At 39.7% G+C, this 19,515-nt stretch overlaps 1 protein-coding gene across 9 annotated transcripts in view; it reads left to right on the top strand.

Moving 5' to 3' along the window:
- Positions 1-19,515, top strand: part of GRIP1 (glutamate receptor interacting protein 1) — a 544,307-nt gene that overhangs the window by 162,443 nt on the left and 362,349 nt on the right. For 3 of the 9 annotated variants that reach the window (XM_034770845.1, XM_034770836.1, XM_034770807.1), the window contains exon 1: positions 10,547-11,063. The exons of 1 other annotated variant lie outside the window; for it this stretch is intronic. In XM_034770845.1, coding sequence (XP_034626736.1) covers positions 10,931-11,063 — 133 coding nt within the window. In that variant the 5' untranslated portion in view covers positions 10,547-10,930. Of the gene's footprint in view, positions 1-10,544; positions 11,064-19,515 lie in introns of those variants that run through there. 5 more of the 9 variants (XM_034770797.1, XM_034770787.1, XM_034770864.1 and 2 more) reach the window with 3 other exon arrangements.

The following is a 19,515-nucleotide window of genomic DNA, read 5'->3' as shown; positions in this document are numbered from 1 at the left end:
TGGCCATTTTCTTTCTAACTTTCTCAAATATTTTCTTATGCAGAAGATCACACTGTGAAATATCAGGGACATTTTTTGTTGCTATTTTTTTCTCTCAAATGAAGTTAAAAAAAGGGGTCATGATTGGATGTAAGTTACACCCTTAAATATGGAGTTATTTCTGCGGTTTTGGAATAGAGACCAAAAGGAAGCCAAATATTCTCTGTAAAGATGTGTAGAAACCCCCATTCTACAAATTTCTTCTCTGAAGTGTGGGAGCTAGTCGGTGGGCCCTTTTATTGTGCTAGTGTCCTGTGGTCATTGCCCATGGTTTTGTAATATGATATTGACTGAGATGCTTCCTACTGGGTTCTCCTTATTGTGATTTTACATCTTTTTATTTCTCCTTATACCTTTCAAGTTGCCCATCTAATCTGTATCTTTTTTATCCAAATTGTTTCTCACTGTTGATGTCCATGTGGGGACAACAATGTGTTAAAAGTACATTTGCTTATTTAGAAGGATTATTAGCTGCATTCAGATATTTAAAAAAGAAAGGAAAGGTTGGGATTTGGGAGTGGATGAGATGGGTTAACCTGCCTCAACTGGATTCTTTATTACTCATCTTGTTGGTCTGTGCCTCTGGGGCAGGAGATTGTAGACAGATTACCTACTTTGCATAAATATTTACATATTTTTAGTCACAAATGCACTCACTCATAATAGAGTGTTCGCACGCACTTCTCTTTTTTGATCATTGAACAGAATTTGCTTGTTTGAGTTCCGCAACAGTAAAATCCTTCTGTTCATCAGTGTTATCTGTTTCTTGCGGTTACCGCGGAAGGTTTATGACTCTACAGGTTGCATTTTGCCTTCAGGATCTAGAGAGCCTTTTCCAGTGTTTTAGTTTCTGGTTGTTGGCTTCCCTGTCTTGTGGTCAGACTCATCACCATTACCTGTCCTCTATCGCTTTGAGCCATTCCTTCATTATTTTGAAACAAATGACAAAGGCCTCTTGTTACAGCACGTTTCCTCTCTGTGGATAACCACACAGTGTAATTTGGTGGATGTTTTCCATAGAGGGACATATCAATTAAATTTTCACTGCTATCAGCTAATTACTGTTATTGTTAGTAAACATTGAGCAGGATTTTATTGCAGCTGAGGTGTGCATGATGCTTTAAAAAAGAATAGAGACATGGGCCTTGTGCAGAAGAGTTTATAATCTGGTCTTGATATGATACAGAAAGTTGACATCAGACAAGGAGGAGGCAGGGAAGAAGGTTTACATCAAATAACATCTGGAAGATATTTGTTTCGCAGTACAACACATTATGCTAGCTCTCCTTAATTTTAAAATTAATCTAGATTTTATTAGGGCAGGGAGAGGTGAGAATGTGGGTCATTGATAGAGAGGCATCAGACACGGGGGAGACAGGGAGGACGGGGAAGTAGTGGCCTGGATCCTTCAGTGAGTTTCATGTGGGCAGACCCCAGCAACTCTTGGTGTTTATTGCACAATCAGGGCATAGAACAGGATCAGGGAGGACATTGGTTTAATGAGCAGGAAGTGCTTGTGGTAGAAGGATACACAGGATGCCTAAGTGAATGCATCCATATACTACTTTTCCATAACCATTTATGCTATTTCCACAAAGAAAAAAATTCTTTAAAAGCCAGTTAATGTTGCATAAGAGGAACAGTATCCTACACAAACCTTTAAAAGGAAAGAAATGTCCAATTAAGGTATTCTTCTGTAACATACTTTAACACACACATATCACATTTGCCAATTTCACTTAAATTTTATTCAGCTAAATCCCATTCACCTTCCAGATATAAAGTAACACAATGCACATGCCCTATTCCTCAGGATTAAGGTATGATGCAAAACCTTAATTCTGACCTCAACATCATCAATTTACGAATCTGTTAGGCATTCATGTGCCAGTGAAATGTCTGATGCATTTTTTTCTCTCTTCTTCCTTCCTACTCCCACCTCCATGTTGAACTTCAACTTTGTTTTGGTGTTTTATTTTTGATTAAATGGGAAAAAATCAATTTTTCAAGAAAAGGGCTAAAAGATTTGTGGCAAATGGAAGTTGGTAGTTCAAATGAGGGAAATGTTTACTTCTGTATGAACTTAGAAGTTGGTACAATGTATACTTTATGTGCAAAAGGGGTACAAAATTGAATGAGACATACCAAGCAAGATTTCAGAAATGTTCTTTTTGACCATTTATTTTTTTTCCCCAGAAACACTTGCCAGGGATCAAAACATCCTCAATTCGGACCCCTCAAAGAATATTTTCCACTTTTAGTGTTTTTTTTTAATAAAACCAACCTACTGTTTCAGCTCCAGAGAATTTCTAAAGTCCTGTCAGAGATGAAACCTAGTTAATTCTTACCAGTAGAGCCACTGTCAGTTAACTCAGAACACTAAGCAAATTCAGCCTTTTTTGGTGTTTATCAGGGCAATGGGTGTCTCTGTGGCAGTGTCAGGTTAGATTCTGTTTACCCACTTTTGTTTGTTACAACTATTAGTGTCAAGAATCAGGCCCTGTAGCTGCACTTACTCCGTCTCCTGATGGCCTAATGAGCAAAGCTGGGCAGGCTAAAAGACCACCCCACCTGAATGCCTGAAGAAGCTAGCAAGCTTGTTTTTAAGTCCAGCAGTAGCTCTCTGGCTGCTCAAGGCACAGACTGGTGGATCCTGTCTCCCTGTGCTTGCCTTGCTTCTGTCCTGTTCCCACCTAATCCCTGCACTGGACCTTGTTCCAGTCCTGTCTCAGCCTTGCTCCTGCACAGGAACCACCGTTGCTCCTGCCTTCCTCAACTCAGGTAATCCAGTTCTGACCCTTTGCGCTGATTCCTGCCTTGATCTTTGGCTCCAATTCCTCGGTCTCATACTGCCTTGACCCTGGGCTCTGGCATTCAGACTATGACTCTGGTTCTGACTCCTGCTCTGGCAAATAGGTCTGACTCCAGCTCCACACAGTAGGCTGGACCACCCGCGACCTGGTCTTGAGACAGTTCATTTAAAGCAGTACCTAGCACAGGGGTGGGCAAACTACGACCCAGGGGCCGCATCCGGCCCTTCAGACATTTTAATCCGGCCCTCGAGCTCCCACTCCAGCCAGGGAGTGGGGTCAGGGTTTTGCACATGCCATGGCTCTGCACGGCTTCCAGAAACAGCAGCATGTCCCCCTCCAGCTCCTACGCCTAGGGGCAACCAGGGCGGCACACTGCCCCCGCAGCTTCCATTGGCTGGGCGACTGTGGCCAATGGGAGCTGCAGGGGCGGCGCCTGCGGATGGGGCAGCGCGCAGAGCCACCTGGCTGCGCCTCCGCGTAGTAGCTGGATGGGGGGGACATGCTGCTGCTGCTGCTTCCAGGAGCTGCTTGAGGTAAGCGCTGCCTGGAGACTGCATCCCTGATCCCCCTCCCACGCCCCAACCCCCTGACCCAGTCCTTATCCCCCTCCTGCCCTCCAAACACCTCAGTACCAACCCGGAGCACCCTCCTGCACCCCAACCCTTCATCCCTAGCCCCACCCAAGAGCCCACAACCCTAGCCAGAGCCCTCACCCCCTCTGACACTCTAACCCCCAATTTCATGAGCATTCATGGCCCAGCATAAAATTTCCATACCCAGATGTGGCCCTCAGGTGAAAAAGTTTGCCCACCCCTGGTCTAGCAGGTACAGAAAAAACAGATAAAGGGATAGAATGTATAGATTGTGTTTCCACTGAAACTTTTTTAAATGGAAAAAAAAAGGTTTAGAATTATTTCCCCCCAAAATATAAATTTTGCACCAATTCTAGTTGACAGTGACCCTTTTAAATAGGGTTATGAAGATTTCACAGCAGTTTGCAGCACATCTACGAGCTATGCCTAGGCTCGCTCGCTTTTGCGCGCGCTCTCTCTCTCTCTGTCTCTCTCACAAAATTAACCAATATTTTTGTGAATTAATCCCTTCTCCACTATCTTTCCTCATTCTACAGCATTAGCACTGGTTATACACTGATTTGTGAGTGTGTATTTGTTTGCTAGAAAGCTTGCAGAGAGCAAAAGCAACCAGGAATGTTAACATTTATGAATAACTCAGAGTATACGTTGGAAGTGCTTGCACATCAATTTTGAAAAACTGTTTATTTGCACAATAGATCTGTCAAATAATGATGAATGGTCACGGATAATTTATTAACAGAAAAGGTTTATAAAGTTTGTATCCTGTAATCAGGAAACAGAAACAAACAACATTGTGTGACTTTGAGTGAATAATTAATAGTAAATAAAGTGACCAGTTGTGAACTGAAGTAAAGTAGGCTAAAATTGGCACAAACTACTTGCTGAAAGGTCCATAGGCTGCAGAGCTGGAGAGGCAGTGGCCCGACCATGTTTAGGCATTGGGCCCCTACTAAATCAGTATGGCTAATGCCAGAGTGGTCTGGTGCACTGCTCCAGTGGTGCAGGTGCAATGCCACTAAAATTTGGCCCGGCCACCCCTCTGTCGAGACGGAGGTGTGGTTGAGCCAAATGGTGGTCTGACCAGATGCACAAGGAGTCTGTTTCTGGAGCGCAGGGGAGTCCACTGATTGCTTGATTCCTGGCAGTCCCAGTTTATGCACTTGTGTAGGTAAGAGAGGGGGGAGACTCCCTGGCGCGGGAGACTCTACGTCCCAACAGGAGGGGGGAGGAGGGGGAAAGTGAGGCCCCTGCTGGAATGGGGTCCCTGTTGGGTGATGAGATGGATGGGGACTGGAATTTTCCCCTTCTTTCCCCTCATAAGAATGTCTGAATTGGTGCCATTGCTAGGGAAGCTGTAGCATAGAGGAGGCTTTTCCTGTAATCCTGCTTAGGCCATTAAGGACTTTGAAGGTGAGGACCGACCAGGATCTGGAAATGGATCTAATATTGAATGATAGGGTAGGTTAGTCAACACTTTTATGATGGTCTCAGCAGGCAAATGTTGGAAGAAGATTGAACCTGTATTCAGAAGCCTGCTTCAGATGGACTGGTTCTAGATGCTATTAGCTCATGGTACGTGATCACCCACAGTCTCTCCTGAGAATATGTAATTCCACATCTGCTACTGAGAACCTAGGATGTCAGGAAAGACAAGGCTGTGACAGGGCAACAACTTCTGGAAATCAGGATGTCTGTGATTTTTGGTCTCAACATCAAAAAACTGTAGATTATCAGATGTTACATCCCACAATTGCAAGAGGGCTGGAGAAGATAAGCCCTCCTCTCCTATCTCTTGGATCTCTGCAATACATGTAAGTTTTTCACATAGAAAATCTTTATGTTGTAACTCAAGAGGTTTGTACTTTGGAGATTTTCTGTGTTCAGTTGAACTCCAGAAACCATTTAAATGCAGCTTTATTTTTGTCCCAAGAGGGGTAATATTAAGCAGAACTCTTATGCCACCTTGTTGTGTTCTCTTGCTTGTGTATTCTCCAGCCAGAACTCAGTGAGGCAAACCCAATGTTCCCTCCCGATAGCAGAAATGTTGTATACTGGCTTGAGCTCACCTGTCTAAAGCTTTGACTTTTTTGCTGTGAACTAGGTGAGGAGTGAAGCATTATGCAGGCCTGCTTCTCTCCCTTGCGTCCTGATGGTCCCAAGGTCCCATGTTTTTAAGCCCAATGAGGTGTCAACCTCTCTTAAATGCATAATATCTTAATGCCATGCCTATTTTATTATGGACATAAATACCAATCTAACCCTTCCCCCATTCTTTCCCCAAATATCTTTTTAAAAGTGAATTTATGCTTTAATAAACAAGTCTGTCATTCATGAAATGTCACGTACATTATTACATTTCTAATGAACTTTCATCAGAAATGTTTAACTCTAAAAAATAGGTAGAGCTCAGTGACAAATTTCTCTCCTGGGCACCTATAAACTTCCTTCATGCTAGTCAGATCAAGGTTCTTCAGGCTGTTCTCTGGTATCTAATTTGTCAAGCTGGTTCATTCTTATTCACTCACTATGAAGTGTGAGACTTTACAGAGCAGTTTTCCTCTGGACATCTATGAATATATTTATTTCATTGTACCACATTCCATTCAAAACAAAATATTTGCTTATATTTCCGTGAGTGGTGAACAATAATTGTATGCAAACAGGAATGTTAAATGTAGAGCTTTTACTGATAGTAACAACTAATACTTGCTATGACTACCACAGATGGAGGTGAAGCTTATATATCTTAACCCATATTTTGAAGCAATAGCATGTGCTGATCCTGATCACGTGGATCTCATGCTACATATCTGCTGAGGTCTTAGTTCAGCTCTCCCAAGGGCATAGTATCTTAATGTCATGTTGACTTTATTGTCGTCATGAAGCCTTTGGCCAGCAGGTCACTGATTTGAATCAGGCCCAGGTTTGATATTACCTGAAAGTTATCACTGTGTAGTTCTTGGTAACCTATATGAAATGAGTTCATTGTCAGAGCAGACATATATCTACATTACGAAATGCTGTCATCATCACAGTTTCAGAAGGGCCAAAAATTGAATTGTGAACTTTATTGTATTCATGGAAATTGCAGTTAACATCTAAATGCCCGAACTTCCATGGCTTCCCCCCATGCAAGGTAATCAAAGACACTACTTCTAATCAGGACCAAGAGAATACAGCACATGTAAAGATTTTTGGCTAAGCCTTTTGGAAACAAAAAGCCTGACTTGTCTACATCCGGGGCTTTGCACCTGTTGGGAATTATGGGTCCAAAAATTCGAGTGTCAACACAGCCCAGAGTGTCTGCCACATTTAACCCTATGTACTCAGAATAATACTTTCAAAAACGAAGTCATTTAGGAGCTAATGTCAATGGGACTTAGACTTCTAAGTCTCTGTGGTACTTTTGAAAATTTTATCTCAGTCTTTTTTTTTTTCCTAGCTCAAACTCTAGAAGGTTTTTATGTGGGGATTATAAAAACCCATGGCGCCAAAACATTGAAAAGAGCTTCCCGTGTTATCAGTGAGAAACTAAATATTCCCAAGAGTGGGCTACAGGTTGGTGGATAGATATGGGGGAAAAAATGACACTCTTTCACTTTAGGAAGCTGTATTTGTAACATTTGATTCAAGACACAGTGCTTATTCATTTGAAAATGGGATGATGATAACATTTACCTCCTAGGTATATTCTGAGGCTTAATATTTGTAAAACACAATGAAGACATTAAAAACCATTAAATATAGTATGAGCTATGTATTAAACATATATTTCATATGCAAAGCTTTAATATATTGCTAACGTTACACAGTGGAGCACTCAATAGTTAGGAATTGTTATAGAATTTTTAGCTCTGCCCCCTTTGTGCCCATGCATTTTGAAATAGTCTTCAATTATATTAGAACATTTTATAATATTTCTCAAATAATGCAATCCCCCCTCAAATGTACAGGCATAGGTGAAGCATCTAGTGTTTATTTTACATATTTAAAATAATTTCATTTCACATTGGTCCAATATATTTTATTAGATAATTTTTAATATTATTTTCTGTTCTTTAAGGCAGAGGTTCTCAATCATTTCCATTACAGGACCTCTTTCCCCCCCCCCCCATCTAGCTGAGATGTCATCCCATTTAGCCTATGAGAAGAGCAAAGTGGTCATGACCCCTTGACACTTTTTGCAGCCCACCTGGAGGTTATGAGCCTCAGGCTGAGAATCCCATAACTCTGAAGTGTTGTATTTGGCAGTAACTGTTAATAGCTCCATAGTTAAAGCTCTGGTGAGACTTGCAGTTATAACTTGGGGGTAGAAGTTAGATACACACCAATTTTTGTATCTCTAATTATATTATTCCACTTCCTCTAAATATACAGTTTTCTGGAAAGTTAGAAATAACGGTAAATCTGTTCAGTGTTTTAAAAGTAACAGCTGTGTGAAATTGGAGGGCTGGTAACTTGCATCATTTTTGGATTGCTATAGCTTGGTTTTAATACTTGAAGCTTTAGATGTGCAGAAGTCCCCCACAAAAAACATACATGGTCTAGTAAAAAATAATTAAAATAAGGATATTGGCAATATTAGTCATTGCTATTGGTATTTATACAAAGGGGAACAGATGAATAAAGCACTTGTCAGCAAATCAACTAGCTCTTTGGCTAGAGTCCACTGGAAAGCCCTATTTATGCACCTTAGATATGAATAGTTGTTGTAGTGATACACTAAGGTGTATCAGTAGGGCCCGACCAAATTCACAGCCGTGAAAAATGTGTCACGGACCATGAAATCTGACTATTGTAGGGGAGACCAGATTTTACAGAGTTGGGCAGCCGGAGAGCAGCGGCTGCTGGGAGGGAGCCCAGGTCTGAAGGCAGTGTCGCCGACAACAGCAGCATAGAAGTGAGGTGGCATGGTATTGGGGGAGGGGGATTCGGTCACTTTTTGGGGAAGGCAGGACTAGCCTTACAGGTGGGCGAGTGGGCAACCGTCCAGGGCCGCATGACTGCTGTGGTCACCCCTCTCTTCCCTTCCCCCACCCCCCCAGCCAGCCCAAGGCCACTTTAACTCCCAAGCGCTGGACTCTGGGTGCTGTCCTGGACAGGCTGAGGAGGGACAGGATTTCTTTTTTCCTCTGCATGAGCCATTCCTGAGGTCGGGTTAGACCCATCTCCAGGAACCTCCCATGGTTGCAGGAAGCTTGGTGGCTGCTGACCCCTAAGACCCTGGCGGGCTGGACAGAAATATTAGACGGGCCAGATCCAGCCCGTGGGCCGTATTTTGCCCACCCTTGATCTAAAAGGTGAATATTTCAGAAAGTTGTTAATATCTTATTGAAAAAGGGATTGGGAGAGAGAGTTATAGACTGGGAGTACGTAAGCAATAATAATAATAAGACCTAACTCTTCAGGGACGTCTGCCTCTCCTGTTATAATACTCTAAATATTTGCAGAAAAGGTGTCACAATTTTCATTTAATATGTTTTGTACTGTTTGGAAGCAGAGTAGCAAAAAAGGGAGAGAAACTAAAACGCTGGAGGATGCAGTGATCTGTTCATAAAAATACCTATACAAAGTTTTATTACTTTTTAAAAAATGTGACATTATGTTGTTTTCCATCATCTTATCACGCAATCTCAGCGTTCAGGAATGTAACAAAAATAATTTCCATATGAGAGCTATGATACTTGGCTATGTCTGTACTACAAGCTAAGGGTGTGAAGATTCCCCTGCTTGTGTACAAATACTCCCAGGAGCTTGACAAGAGCTAGCACAAATATAAATAGTGTAGCAGCAGTGGCATGCATGGGCAGTGGCAGTGAAGACATGGCTTAGCTGTGCCAAGTAGGTACCCTCTGATTTCAGGAGTGTTTGTACAGGGCATGGCTCAGTTCACCTCTACTGCAGCTACACTACTGATACTCACACTAGTTCTCATTGAACTATCATGAATATATGTACGCAAGCAGGAGAATCACACTCCTAGCTCGTAGTGTAGACATAACCTAAAATGAATTGAATTAGTGACTTGTTCATCAAATAACTATAGTGACCAGGCTTTCAAAGTAAATAATTGGGACTCCTCTCATAGGGTAAGGAGGAACAGGATATGTTCTGGTGATAGGTAAGTAGGTACAAAATAATTTGACTGATGTGATTAATTGCGTTCCAAACATGCAGGGCCGGCTCCAGGCACCAGCTTGCAAAGCAGGTGCTTGGGACGGCCACTTCGGAGAGGGGCGGCACGTCCAGCTCTTCGGCGGCAATTCAGCGGCCGGTCCCTCACTCCCGCTCGCAGCGAAGGACCTTCTGCCGAATTGCTGCCGCAGATCGCGATTGCGGTTTTTTTGTTTTTTGTTTTTTGTTTTTTTTTTGGTGCCGCTTGGGATGGCAAAAACCCTAAAGGAGGGGAATTTTGCCAAAAACGCTTGTGAAATTCCTGTCTTATCTTAGAGAATAATTGTGGAATGCAGAAACAAGTGGTCAGAAAAATGTGAGCACCTTTTCAGGCTTTTTGCTTACAGAACAGAGTTCTGCTTCATGTCTGGTTGGTTTGCTCTGTTTTTTTTTTTTTTTTCAAGTTTTACAACTCAGCTAGGATTTTAGATGAGTACAGTAAAGGGTAGGCAGTACGGTGTGGTCATGATGTAGCTTTCTTTGTTTGCATTACTGTATAGCTGTGCTGGATCTATAAGGAGCCTGTCTGTGAAGTGCATTTTAATATTTAGATCAAACAATGATTGGAATACATTAATGCCCTGTGGGTAAACGTGTCATTTTTAAGCAGCTGCCGAGCTTTCTCCCTGCTGCTCCAATTAACACATTCAGCACACACACTTGTCGGTGAGTAGGCTGTGTATATGGATTAAACCACTTTGTTGTTTATTCATCCACCATGTGTGGTATCGGAAATGGATCAGCGTGGTTAACATTTTTAAAGCAAATGAAATCAAATGAGGTCTTGAGCATGTGCCACAGTAAACATCAGGGTAGTGATTAACAGGCTACAGAAAACCTGTTTTGCCTTCAGATATGGTTGAGTCCATTGACTAACATGTATCCCCGCCCCCCCAGCTCCTCTTCAAATGATGGAGACATAGGGTAGTGAAATTTTAGTGCTGGGATTCCTCTTGCTGTCAGGCAGATCTTCTGAACTTTGTTCTGTTTTGTCTAAAAGCTGATTGTGATCAAACACTTCTCTTTATTTCCTCCTTTACCTTGGTTGCAGTATTTCAACATAAAAACAATGGATTTGATAAAGATCCTTTTAAAGGTAAAACAAAATGCTTTGTCATAATTGAAACTGTTGGGGCTTTTTTATTTTTTGTTTTGTTTTTTTTTAAATGGTATCAGAGTGGCTAGTGAAAGGGTGCAGCTCTCCATCTATATTTGCTGTTCGTTCATGCTCAAACAGCTTTTTTGAAGCTTAGCTGTTAAGACCAGCAAAAGGTAAACTGGACTGATAACTGTGCGCTGGTGAAAGAGATGGAACGTTTCTTGGGCTTTGTGAAGCAGATAAGAAGATCGAGAAGAAGAAAAGGCAAAAAGTACCGACCCGAGGAGGATTACCATGAGGGCTATGAGGATGTCTATTATTATGCTTCAGAGCATTTTCGAAGTAAGCACGGTGTAACCTAATGTTTTCTTCTTGTGATAAATATTCAATGTTGTTTTTAGTTACAAATTGCTAACACTGGATAGATATTTACGTGTGAGCCTCATGCAGGTATTACAAGCATTAGACAACTATTATTTATTTGTCTAAATTTGCTGGTAGGAAATTAGATAGAAAAGCCATAGTATTGTAGCTTTCAAATCAAGCAGGGTCTGTAGAAGTGGTTAATATTTCAGGTGCAGTTAATTGATTCTTACTGTTGCAAGCCTTTTGTTAGAGGACTTTGTGTTCTAAAAAGATTATCATATCAGTTTACAACACTTTTATATATAAATATAACTGCATTCATATTTCTACTACACTGCTTTTTAAAAAATAATTGTTCCTGCATAAGTTCAAGTTGATGATTAATATTTGTTGATTGAAAGTCTGTCCTTTGTGTCTGGACTGTGCCCTGATCTTTACAGTAGAAAGTAACTCAAGTGGGATTCTTTGCTGCTGCATGTTCAGAATTGCTTCAGGAATTAAGTAATCAGGGTTCCCTCCCCCCCTTAATTTGCTGTCAGACATCTGCAGTAGTAGCTATAAATCAAAATAGAATGCCTGTTTTTAAGACCCCTGCAAAAACTGTATTATAAACTGCAATGCACTTGAATAATTCTCTGTACCTGTCAGTGTTCTGAGTTCCTGGTCTCTCTCTGACTTATCCCAATGGATTGGAAATGCCTGAGGGGACAATGGGAGAGAAGCTACTCACAGACGTCTGAGTGTATTATGCCATTCTCTAACGGAAGGTGTTGACAGTATAATCAGTCATGCACAAAAATTATTTTTAAATAAGGTTGCTATTCTTTTGACCTGTGATTTGGGAGCTTTGCTGCAAAGAGTTAGTATTCTGCATTTTCCTGGCAACTTGAAGCTTAAATGTACTCTTACGTGTATGTACCATTCAAGTAGCTGTCAGTTTCCTTTTCCATCACTTATTCTTGTTTCCATCCAAGTAAAGTATATTATGAAAAAATTATGATCTTTTTAGGGTTAAATGCTGAAAAATTGGATTGTAATTTAGAAAAAAACAAGTTTCTTCTTTCATGGAACTGCACGTAGTAAAAATGACTTAGACATTGTTCTGATCAACTGCATCAAACTTTTTATGCTGGTCAAACAAGATGATTCACTTTTGGATAGGTCTAATATTTGTTGAATATATGATGTGTATATTTTGTTTGAGTGTTTAATGGGGCTGTCCTTAGAAATATTCTCTGACTTTTTTTTTTATAAGTGCTTATTGTTACACAAATTACATTAAAGTAATGTATATGATTTACGTGCAACTGATTTGAGATCTGTTAAGCAAAGCACTTTCTTTTTAAAAAACATTATCATGGCAAGGTACCATCTTACAATTGTGTAACTCTATATCAGGAATATCAAATTTAAAACGATAAAACATTGTAGAATTTTAAAATGAAATAAGTTAATGAAAACATGCAACTTTTTAGCTTTCTTCTGCTCTTAGTGTCACGCAAATCACATGACTATATATCAAATCAGTTGTGTTAAGCTAGTGTTTCCCTAGCAGATTGTAATAGAATATATTTTAACAAAAACAACCAAGCAAACCAACATCAAATGTATGCACCTATTAGCTAATTTTTAAAAAAAATAGCATGAGGCAACTGTGTGAATGGACCAAATGCTTAATAGTGATTACTCCTTTCTTTTTGACTCCTCTTACTATAATAAAATGATAAATATTTTTTCTACATACTTTAACCTGCCAAGGTCATGTACACAATAAATATTTTCAAGTGTGTGAGTAGGCAGTTTTGCAACTGGCATGTTCTCTGCCACTTTCATCAGTACTCATAATCCAGAGTTAAATAATCACCTAAAACATAATGCATAGTTCTGCCGTTGGATGCACATGGGGCTTGCAACTTCAAACAGCTACTTAATAAAATGTATTACAAGAGACTCAAACTCTAGAGATTTGACTGTTCATCAGTCATCAAATACCAGAGTCTTTTATTGAGATATCTCATCAAATGTAATTGCTTCTTAGTGCTTCTTTTGTCTACTCTTTCAAGTACGTTATGTGTCACTGTTTTGGTGAGTAGGTGTGATGTTCACTTAAATTATGTTGCACATAATGTCAAGGAATGCTGCTGCTATTTGCTAAAACATTTGCTCTTTAACCTGCATTTCATGTAATTTATAAAATTAAATGTACATTCCACGTTTAAATATTACTTAACTATGCACCAGCAATTCACTGTTTACAGTGCAGGTTAAGAGGAATGACAAACCTTTTAATAATGATTCCTTTGGCATTCCTTTATGGTTAGAAAATTCTTTGCATTGTTGAAAAGATCTTCTACTGTATTTACTGATACAAATGTCAACAGCTCAGAGGAAATAGTGTACGCATTTCTTTTATGCCCTCTTCCTATTTGGACTTTTATGTCCAAAGAAATGTAAACATTTTAATTCTACTTAAATTTACCTAATGGAGCTGAGGATTCATTCAAACAATAATTTCACATGTGCAATAATATCTCTCATGTTCTACTTGATATTACCCAGTGTATGTTATGTACACTGTTTAATATGAAATGCAAAAACTATTAAAATAACTCTAGGATCAAACAACCACACAAAAAGCAAGAAAATAGAGTTAAAAATGGAATAGGCCTCTGGGGATTTTGGATAAAAGTTGACCTTATTCTGTCCTTAATGTCCCCTTTTGTGCCTGGATATTGTAGCTCATGCTAGATGGCATATAGCATCGCCACTCTTCTGAAGCCCTCTTCATGGAAAACCAGGTGAGCTATACTGCTTCGGCACAATGGGGTGAAAGAAGGGTAGTAATAGCGAAGACTCCCCTGGTAAAAGGATGGTCCCAACTTTGAATTTCCCCCTTTTTATCAAGTTTTTACTACAGCTCTATTTAATTTCATTTCCTTTAAGCTTTATTCATAAAAGGCTAGCCTTATTTTGAGATGCCACATGAGCTACATTATTTTTGTTAAAAGAATGAGGAATACTTGTGGCACCTTAGAGACTAACAAATTTATTTAAGTATAAGTTTTCGTGGGCTAAAACCCACTTCATCGGATGCATGCAGTGGAAAATACAATAGGAAGATATATACACACACACACACACAGAGAATGTGACAAAATGGGTGTTGCCATACCAACTATAACTAGTGCAATCAGTTAAGGTGGGCTATTGTCAGCAGGAGAAAGAAACTTTTGTAGTGAATTGCAGGTGTCACATTCATTTAAATGAGACGTAACATTGTGACAATAACGGATAATGAAATTACTGCCCCAGGTACTCAGAAAACTTGATGCTTATTACATAAGATGCCTGAGCAAGTGTTATATTCATCTCGTGCACCATTAAAACTCCACCACCCAACCTGTTCCTTTTAATGAAACTTTGCATAATAAAAATCCTTTATTACATTATCTAGACTGTTTCTGAACAGTACAAATGTTACATAGTAGTGCTTCTTGGGACATTTTTGACATTGAATTATATTGTTTCGCCAAAACCGAAACATTTCACAAAGACATATTGGTTTGATGAAGTTTCTAACGGGAAGATTTTTTTTGCCCTTTTCTGTACCTTTTCCAATTCCAATGTATCTTTTTTGAGATGGGCAACCAGATCTGCACATGGTATTAAGATGTGGGCGTACCATGGATTTATATAGAAGCAATATGATGTTTTCTGTCTTATTATCTGTCCCTTTTCTAATGATTCCCAACATTGTTGGCTTTTTAGACGCCCGCTGCACAATGAATGAATATTTTCAGAGAACTATCCACAATGACTCCAAGATCTCTTTCTTGAGTGGTAACAGCTCATTTAGATCCCATCATTTTGTATGTATAGTTGGGATTATGTTTTCCAGTGTGCATTACTTTGCATTTATCAACATTGAATTTCATCTGCCATTTTGTTGGCCAGTCGCCCTGTTTTCTGAGATCGCTTTGTAACGCTTTGCACTATGCTTTGGACTTAACTATCTTGAGTAGTTTTGTATCATCTCCAAATTTTGCCACCTCACTATTTACCCCTTAATAAATATCATAACCTTGAAAGTTGTAACTTAATGGAGTTGGCATCCTCTAACCTTCTCTATTGCATAGTCAATACGGAAGCACCATTTAGTTTTACAATTAAAACAAAAACCCTACTCAAAATCCTGAATGATCTATGATTTTTGCCTCTGTCAGCCAACAAGTTTCAGCAGATTATAGTTTGAAATGGCTGATACTAAATTGTGAAAAATAAAACTTTGACAAAATATTGTATTTGTAGTAACACTGCCCTCGTTGCATTTGCAATATAAAAGGATCACAGTTTGGCTTCTGAACTGGGCTGTAACTTTCATTGCAGATGGATTACAGAATGTTATTTATTGTTTGTATGCTCAGGACTCAGGACAGGGTAATACCAGAAGTAAGTATATAACTAGCCTATGCTACAGTTTTGTTAGACTCAAAAAAGCATCTGCTGGTGACCATGATATTAGGTCTTTGTGGAGACGATGGTTTTAAAGGGGGGAAATTTTAGGAGAATTTCACATCCTTATCTCAGGTGCAGAGGGAACTACTATAGGATATACAATAAACAGTTAGTAAAAATTATGTAGCGTTATTGCACTTTTAGAGCTAAAGTACTTTGAAAAGTAGGTAGGCATGTGCTTAACTATTTCTCAATGTAAACTCAAAAGGCTCCAGTTTGTAGAAAGTAAATGTATAACTATAAGTTCTCATTTTAAGACAAAGAACATTGTGTGCATGTTTTGTTATGTTTTGTTTTTTCTCAATTCTTATACATGTCAGATTATAAAATTTGCTTGTTTACATTTCTTAAAGATTAGGCCACTGGATTACCAGAAATCTCACAGCATAGCATGTATAATTATATAAAGATATGTAATATTTCTTTTGATGCCTTAATACTGTTTTTCAGAACAATAAAATATTTTAGAGAGACACTTTGGCCACCTCCCCCAAAAGCCATTTTTAAGTGATAAAGCAGAAATGATGATGCATTGTTTGCTGTGTCAATGATTTAACTGATTTACGTATTTTTGCCTCATTAGTACAAACCCATATAAGTAATTTTACCCACATGAGTAAGGTCAATAAAATTATTTGAGTGGGTAAAGTTACTCACATATCTGTTTGCAGGATCAGGAACTTATCTGGTAGAAAATGTCATATCCAAGTGGCAATCTGTATGTCAAAGTTTAGCCTGCTGTCATTTGTAATGGTCAAGATATTTAATACTGAAAGTTAAGAATTCTAAATGAGTAGTATTAACATATTATGTAAAGATTGTGTAGCATATACTTAATAGTGACTATTAAAATTTAAATTATGTGGTAGTTTCAGAATATCATTCAATATTCAAAAACACCAAAGAACACCAAATAGGTGTGTGTGGGAAATTGCTAATGTACAGAATGGTCATACATGAGTTTTTGTGCTTAACGATAAGTATGTGCTTAAGTGCCTTGTTAGATCCATGTCTAGCTAAGCACCCACTTAGGGAACCATAAAAATGCTAATAATACAACAGTTTGCCAAACCTGATGATCTGAAATGTACAGAATTAATTCAGAGACAACGTGACCATTGTGTGTACAAAAATTAATTGGATCAGTTAGATGTTTTCAAGCTGAAATCTGCCTAAAGCTGGCATCAGCTACTTGTAATGGAAACTCAGGCCCCGGTTCTGAATTGGAGAACTCCATCCAAGCCATGCTAGAGCAAATCTTTGGTGAAAAAGAAGACCTAAAGGCCTTTCCAGGGGGTATAGATGCAAAATGAATAAATTTGAGATTGAGTCAGAAGTAGCAGTCCTCAGGCTATCTGGAGGGCCACATGGTGCTGACTCTTCTCCTTGTTTCCAACTGCTTCCATGGGCTCTTTGTCCGGCAAAGAGGAGCTTGGACACCTTTAAAGGCACCTGGAAATGAGGAGCCAATTTAGCTGTCTTTACTAGGTACCACTGCTACCAGAACTGCTCTCAGGGTCAGCTGTGGGATGGTAGCCACCAGCCGGAGACAAATATTGAGGGGAGAAGGGAATGAAGCATCAGGGAAGTATGTGCAGTGAGAGAAGAGCAGCCCTTGCCAACAACGAAGTATGCATGCAGTGAGACAAGGCGGAATTAATATTAAATAGGGTGACCATATTTCCCAAAGAGAAAACAAGACACCGCCAGCCACTCACCTGAGGTCCCCCTTTGCTCTTGGTGGTCGCTGAAATCCTGCTCCCCCAACCCCCGGCAAGGCTGTTGCCCCTCACTGGAACCCTGTGGGGACCCCTATATACTGGAATGTTCTCTTCCTCCCCCCCCCCCCAGCCCTGCCTCTCCCCCCGCAAGGGGCTGATATTTCCGCTTGTCCCCTGCATGGTTCTCTGCATCACGCCTGACTTTTTTAACAAAGGTGGGTATTTATCCTGTTTGCTAACTTGATCAGTTGGCAAGAGCAAGAGCAAATGGGACAAATGTCTCTTTTTGGGGGGGGGGGGGGGGGGGGGGAGTGGGGACAACCAAGACAGGGCTTAAAAAAAGAGCTATACCGGCCAAAACAGGATGTATGGTCACCTTAATATTAAACTTGTGATAACCCCTTGGAATGTACACTTTGGGAGGTCAGGGAGAGACCTTCTGCAGAAAAACAGCAAAGGTTAAGGGAGTCTTTTCAGAGAATAATGTGCAAGACTATGGCATGAACTTCTGCCACTAGGAAAATCTTATATGGAAATGTCTTTGCATTCCCTAACCTGACACTTGAAAAATAACTTTGTGCTGATAAAGCTAATTAGGTCAAATTGTAGACCAGACCTATTATCAAAATAACTTGAACCCTAAACCTGTACTAAGGAAAGTGACATACCTCAGTTATGTGTTCTGATTTTTTTTTTAAATTCTTATTGGTTAAATCACATATTACTTGCTAATGACAAAGGTTAGTCAGCTTTCATCCGCATAGGCAGTTATTTATCACCAATCTGTTCCTAAATGTTAGCAGAGGCGCGCTCGCGCGCACACACACACACACTAGGGCTGTTGATTAATTGCAGAGTGTTGTGAGTTCAATCCTTGTGGGGGCCATTTAGGGGTCTGGGGATTGGTCCTGCTTTGAGCAGAGGGTTGGACTAGATGACCTCCTGAGGTCCCTTCTAACCCTGATATTCTAACTCATGCAATTAACTCCAAAAAACTAATCGCAATTAATTGCAGTTTTAATCACACTGTTAAATAATAGAATACCAATTGAAAGTTATTAAATATTTTTGGATGTTTTTCTACATTTTCAAATATATTGATTTCAATTAGAACACAGAATACAACGTGTACACTGCTCACTTTATTGTTTTTTATTACAAATATTTGCACTGTAAAAATGAGAAACAAAAGAAATTGTATTTTTCAGTTCACCTCATACAAGTACTGTATTGCAATATCTTTATCGTGAAAGTGCAATTTACAAATGTAGATTTTTTTTGTTTTGTTACATAACTGTACTCAAAAACAAAACAATGCAAAACTTTAGAGCCTACAAGTCCACTCAGTCCTGCTTCTTGTTCAACCAATTGCTAAGACAAACAAGTTTGTTTACATTTACGGGAGATAATGCTGCCCACTTTTTATTTACAATGTCACCAGAAAGTGAGAACAGGCATTCAGAAGGGACTTTTGTAGCTGGCATTGCAAGGTATTTACATGCCAGATATGCTAAACATTCGTATGCCCCTTCATGCTTCGGCTATAATTCCAGAGGACATGCTTCCATGCTGATGACACTCATTAAAAAAATAATGCATTAATTAAATTTGTGACTGAACTTTGGGGAGAATTGTATGTTCCCTGCTCTGTTTTACCCGCATTCTGCCATATATTTCATGTTATAGGAGTCTCAGATGATGATGTTGTTCATTTTATGAACACCTTCACTGCAGATTTGACAAAAGGCAAAGAAGGTACTAATGTGAGATTTCTAAGATAGCTACAGCACTCGACCCAAGGTTTAAGAATCTGAAGGGCCTTCCAAAATCTGAGAGGGATGAGATGTGGAGCATGCTTTCAGAAGTTTTAAAAGAGCAACACTCCAATGCAGAAACTACAAAACTCAAACCACCAAAAAAGAGAATCAACCTTCTGCTGGTGGCATCTGATTCAGATGATGAAACTGAACATGTGTCGGTCCGCACTGCTTTGGATTGTTATCAAGCAGAACCTGTCATCAGCATGGATGCATGTTCTCTGGAATGGTGGATGAAGCATGAAGGGACATATGAATCTTTAGCGCATCTGGCATGTAAATATCTTGTGACGCTGGCTGCAACAGTGCCATGCGAACTCCTGTTCTCACTTTCAGGTGACATTGTGAACAAGAAGCAGGCAGCATTATCTCCTA

The sequence above is a fragment of the Trachemys scripta genome, chromosome 1 (genome assembly GCF_013100865.1).
Source record: "Trachemys scripta elegans isolate TJP31775 chromosome 1, CAS_Tse_1.0, whole genome shotgun sequence".
Classification (NCBI taxonomy): domain Eukaryota; kingdom Metazoa; phylum Chordata; order Testudines; family Emydidae; genus Trachemys; species Trachemys scripta.
The sequence above is the reverse complement of the archived record's forward strand: the minus strand, read 5'-3'. Positions and strand labels throughout refer to the sequence as shown.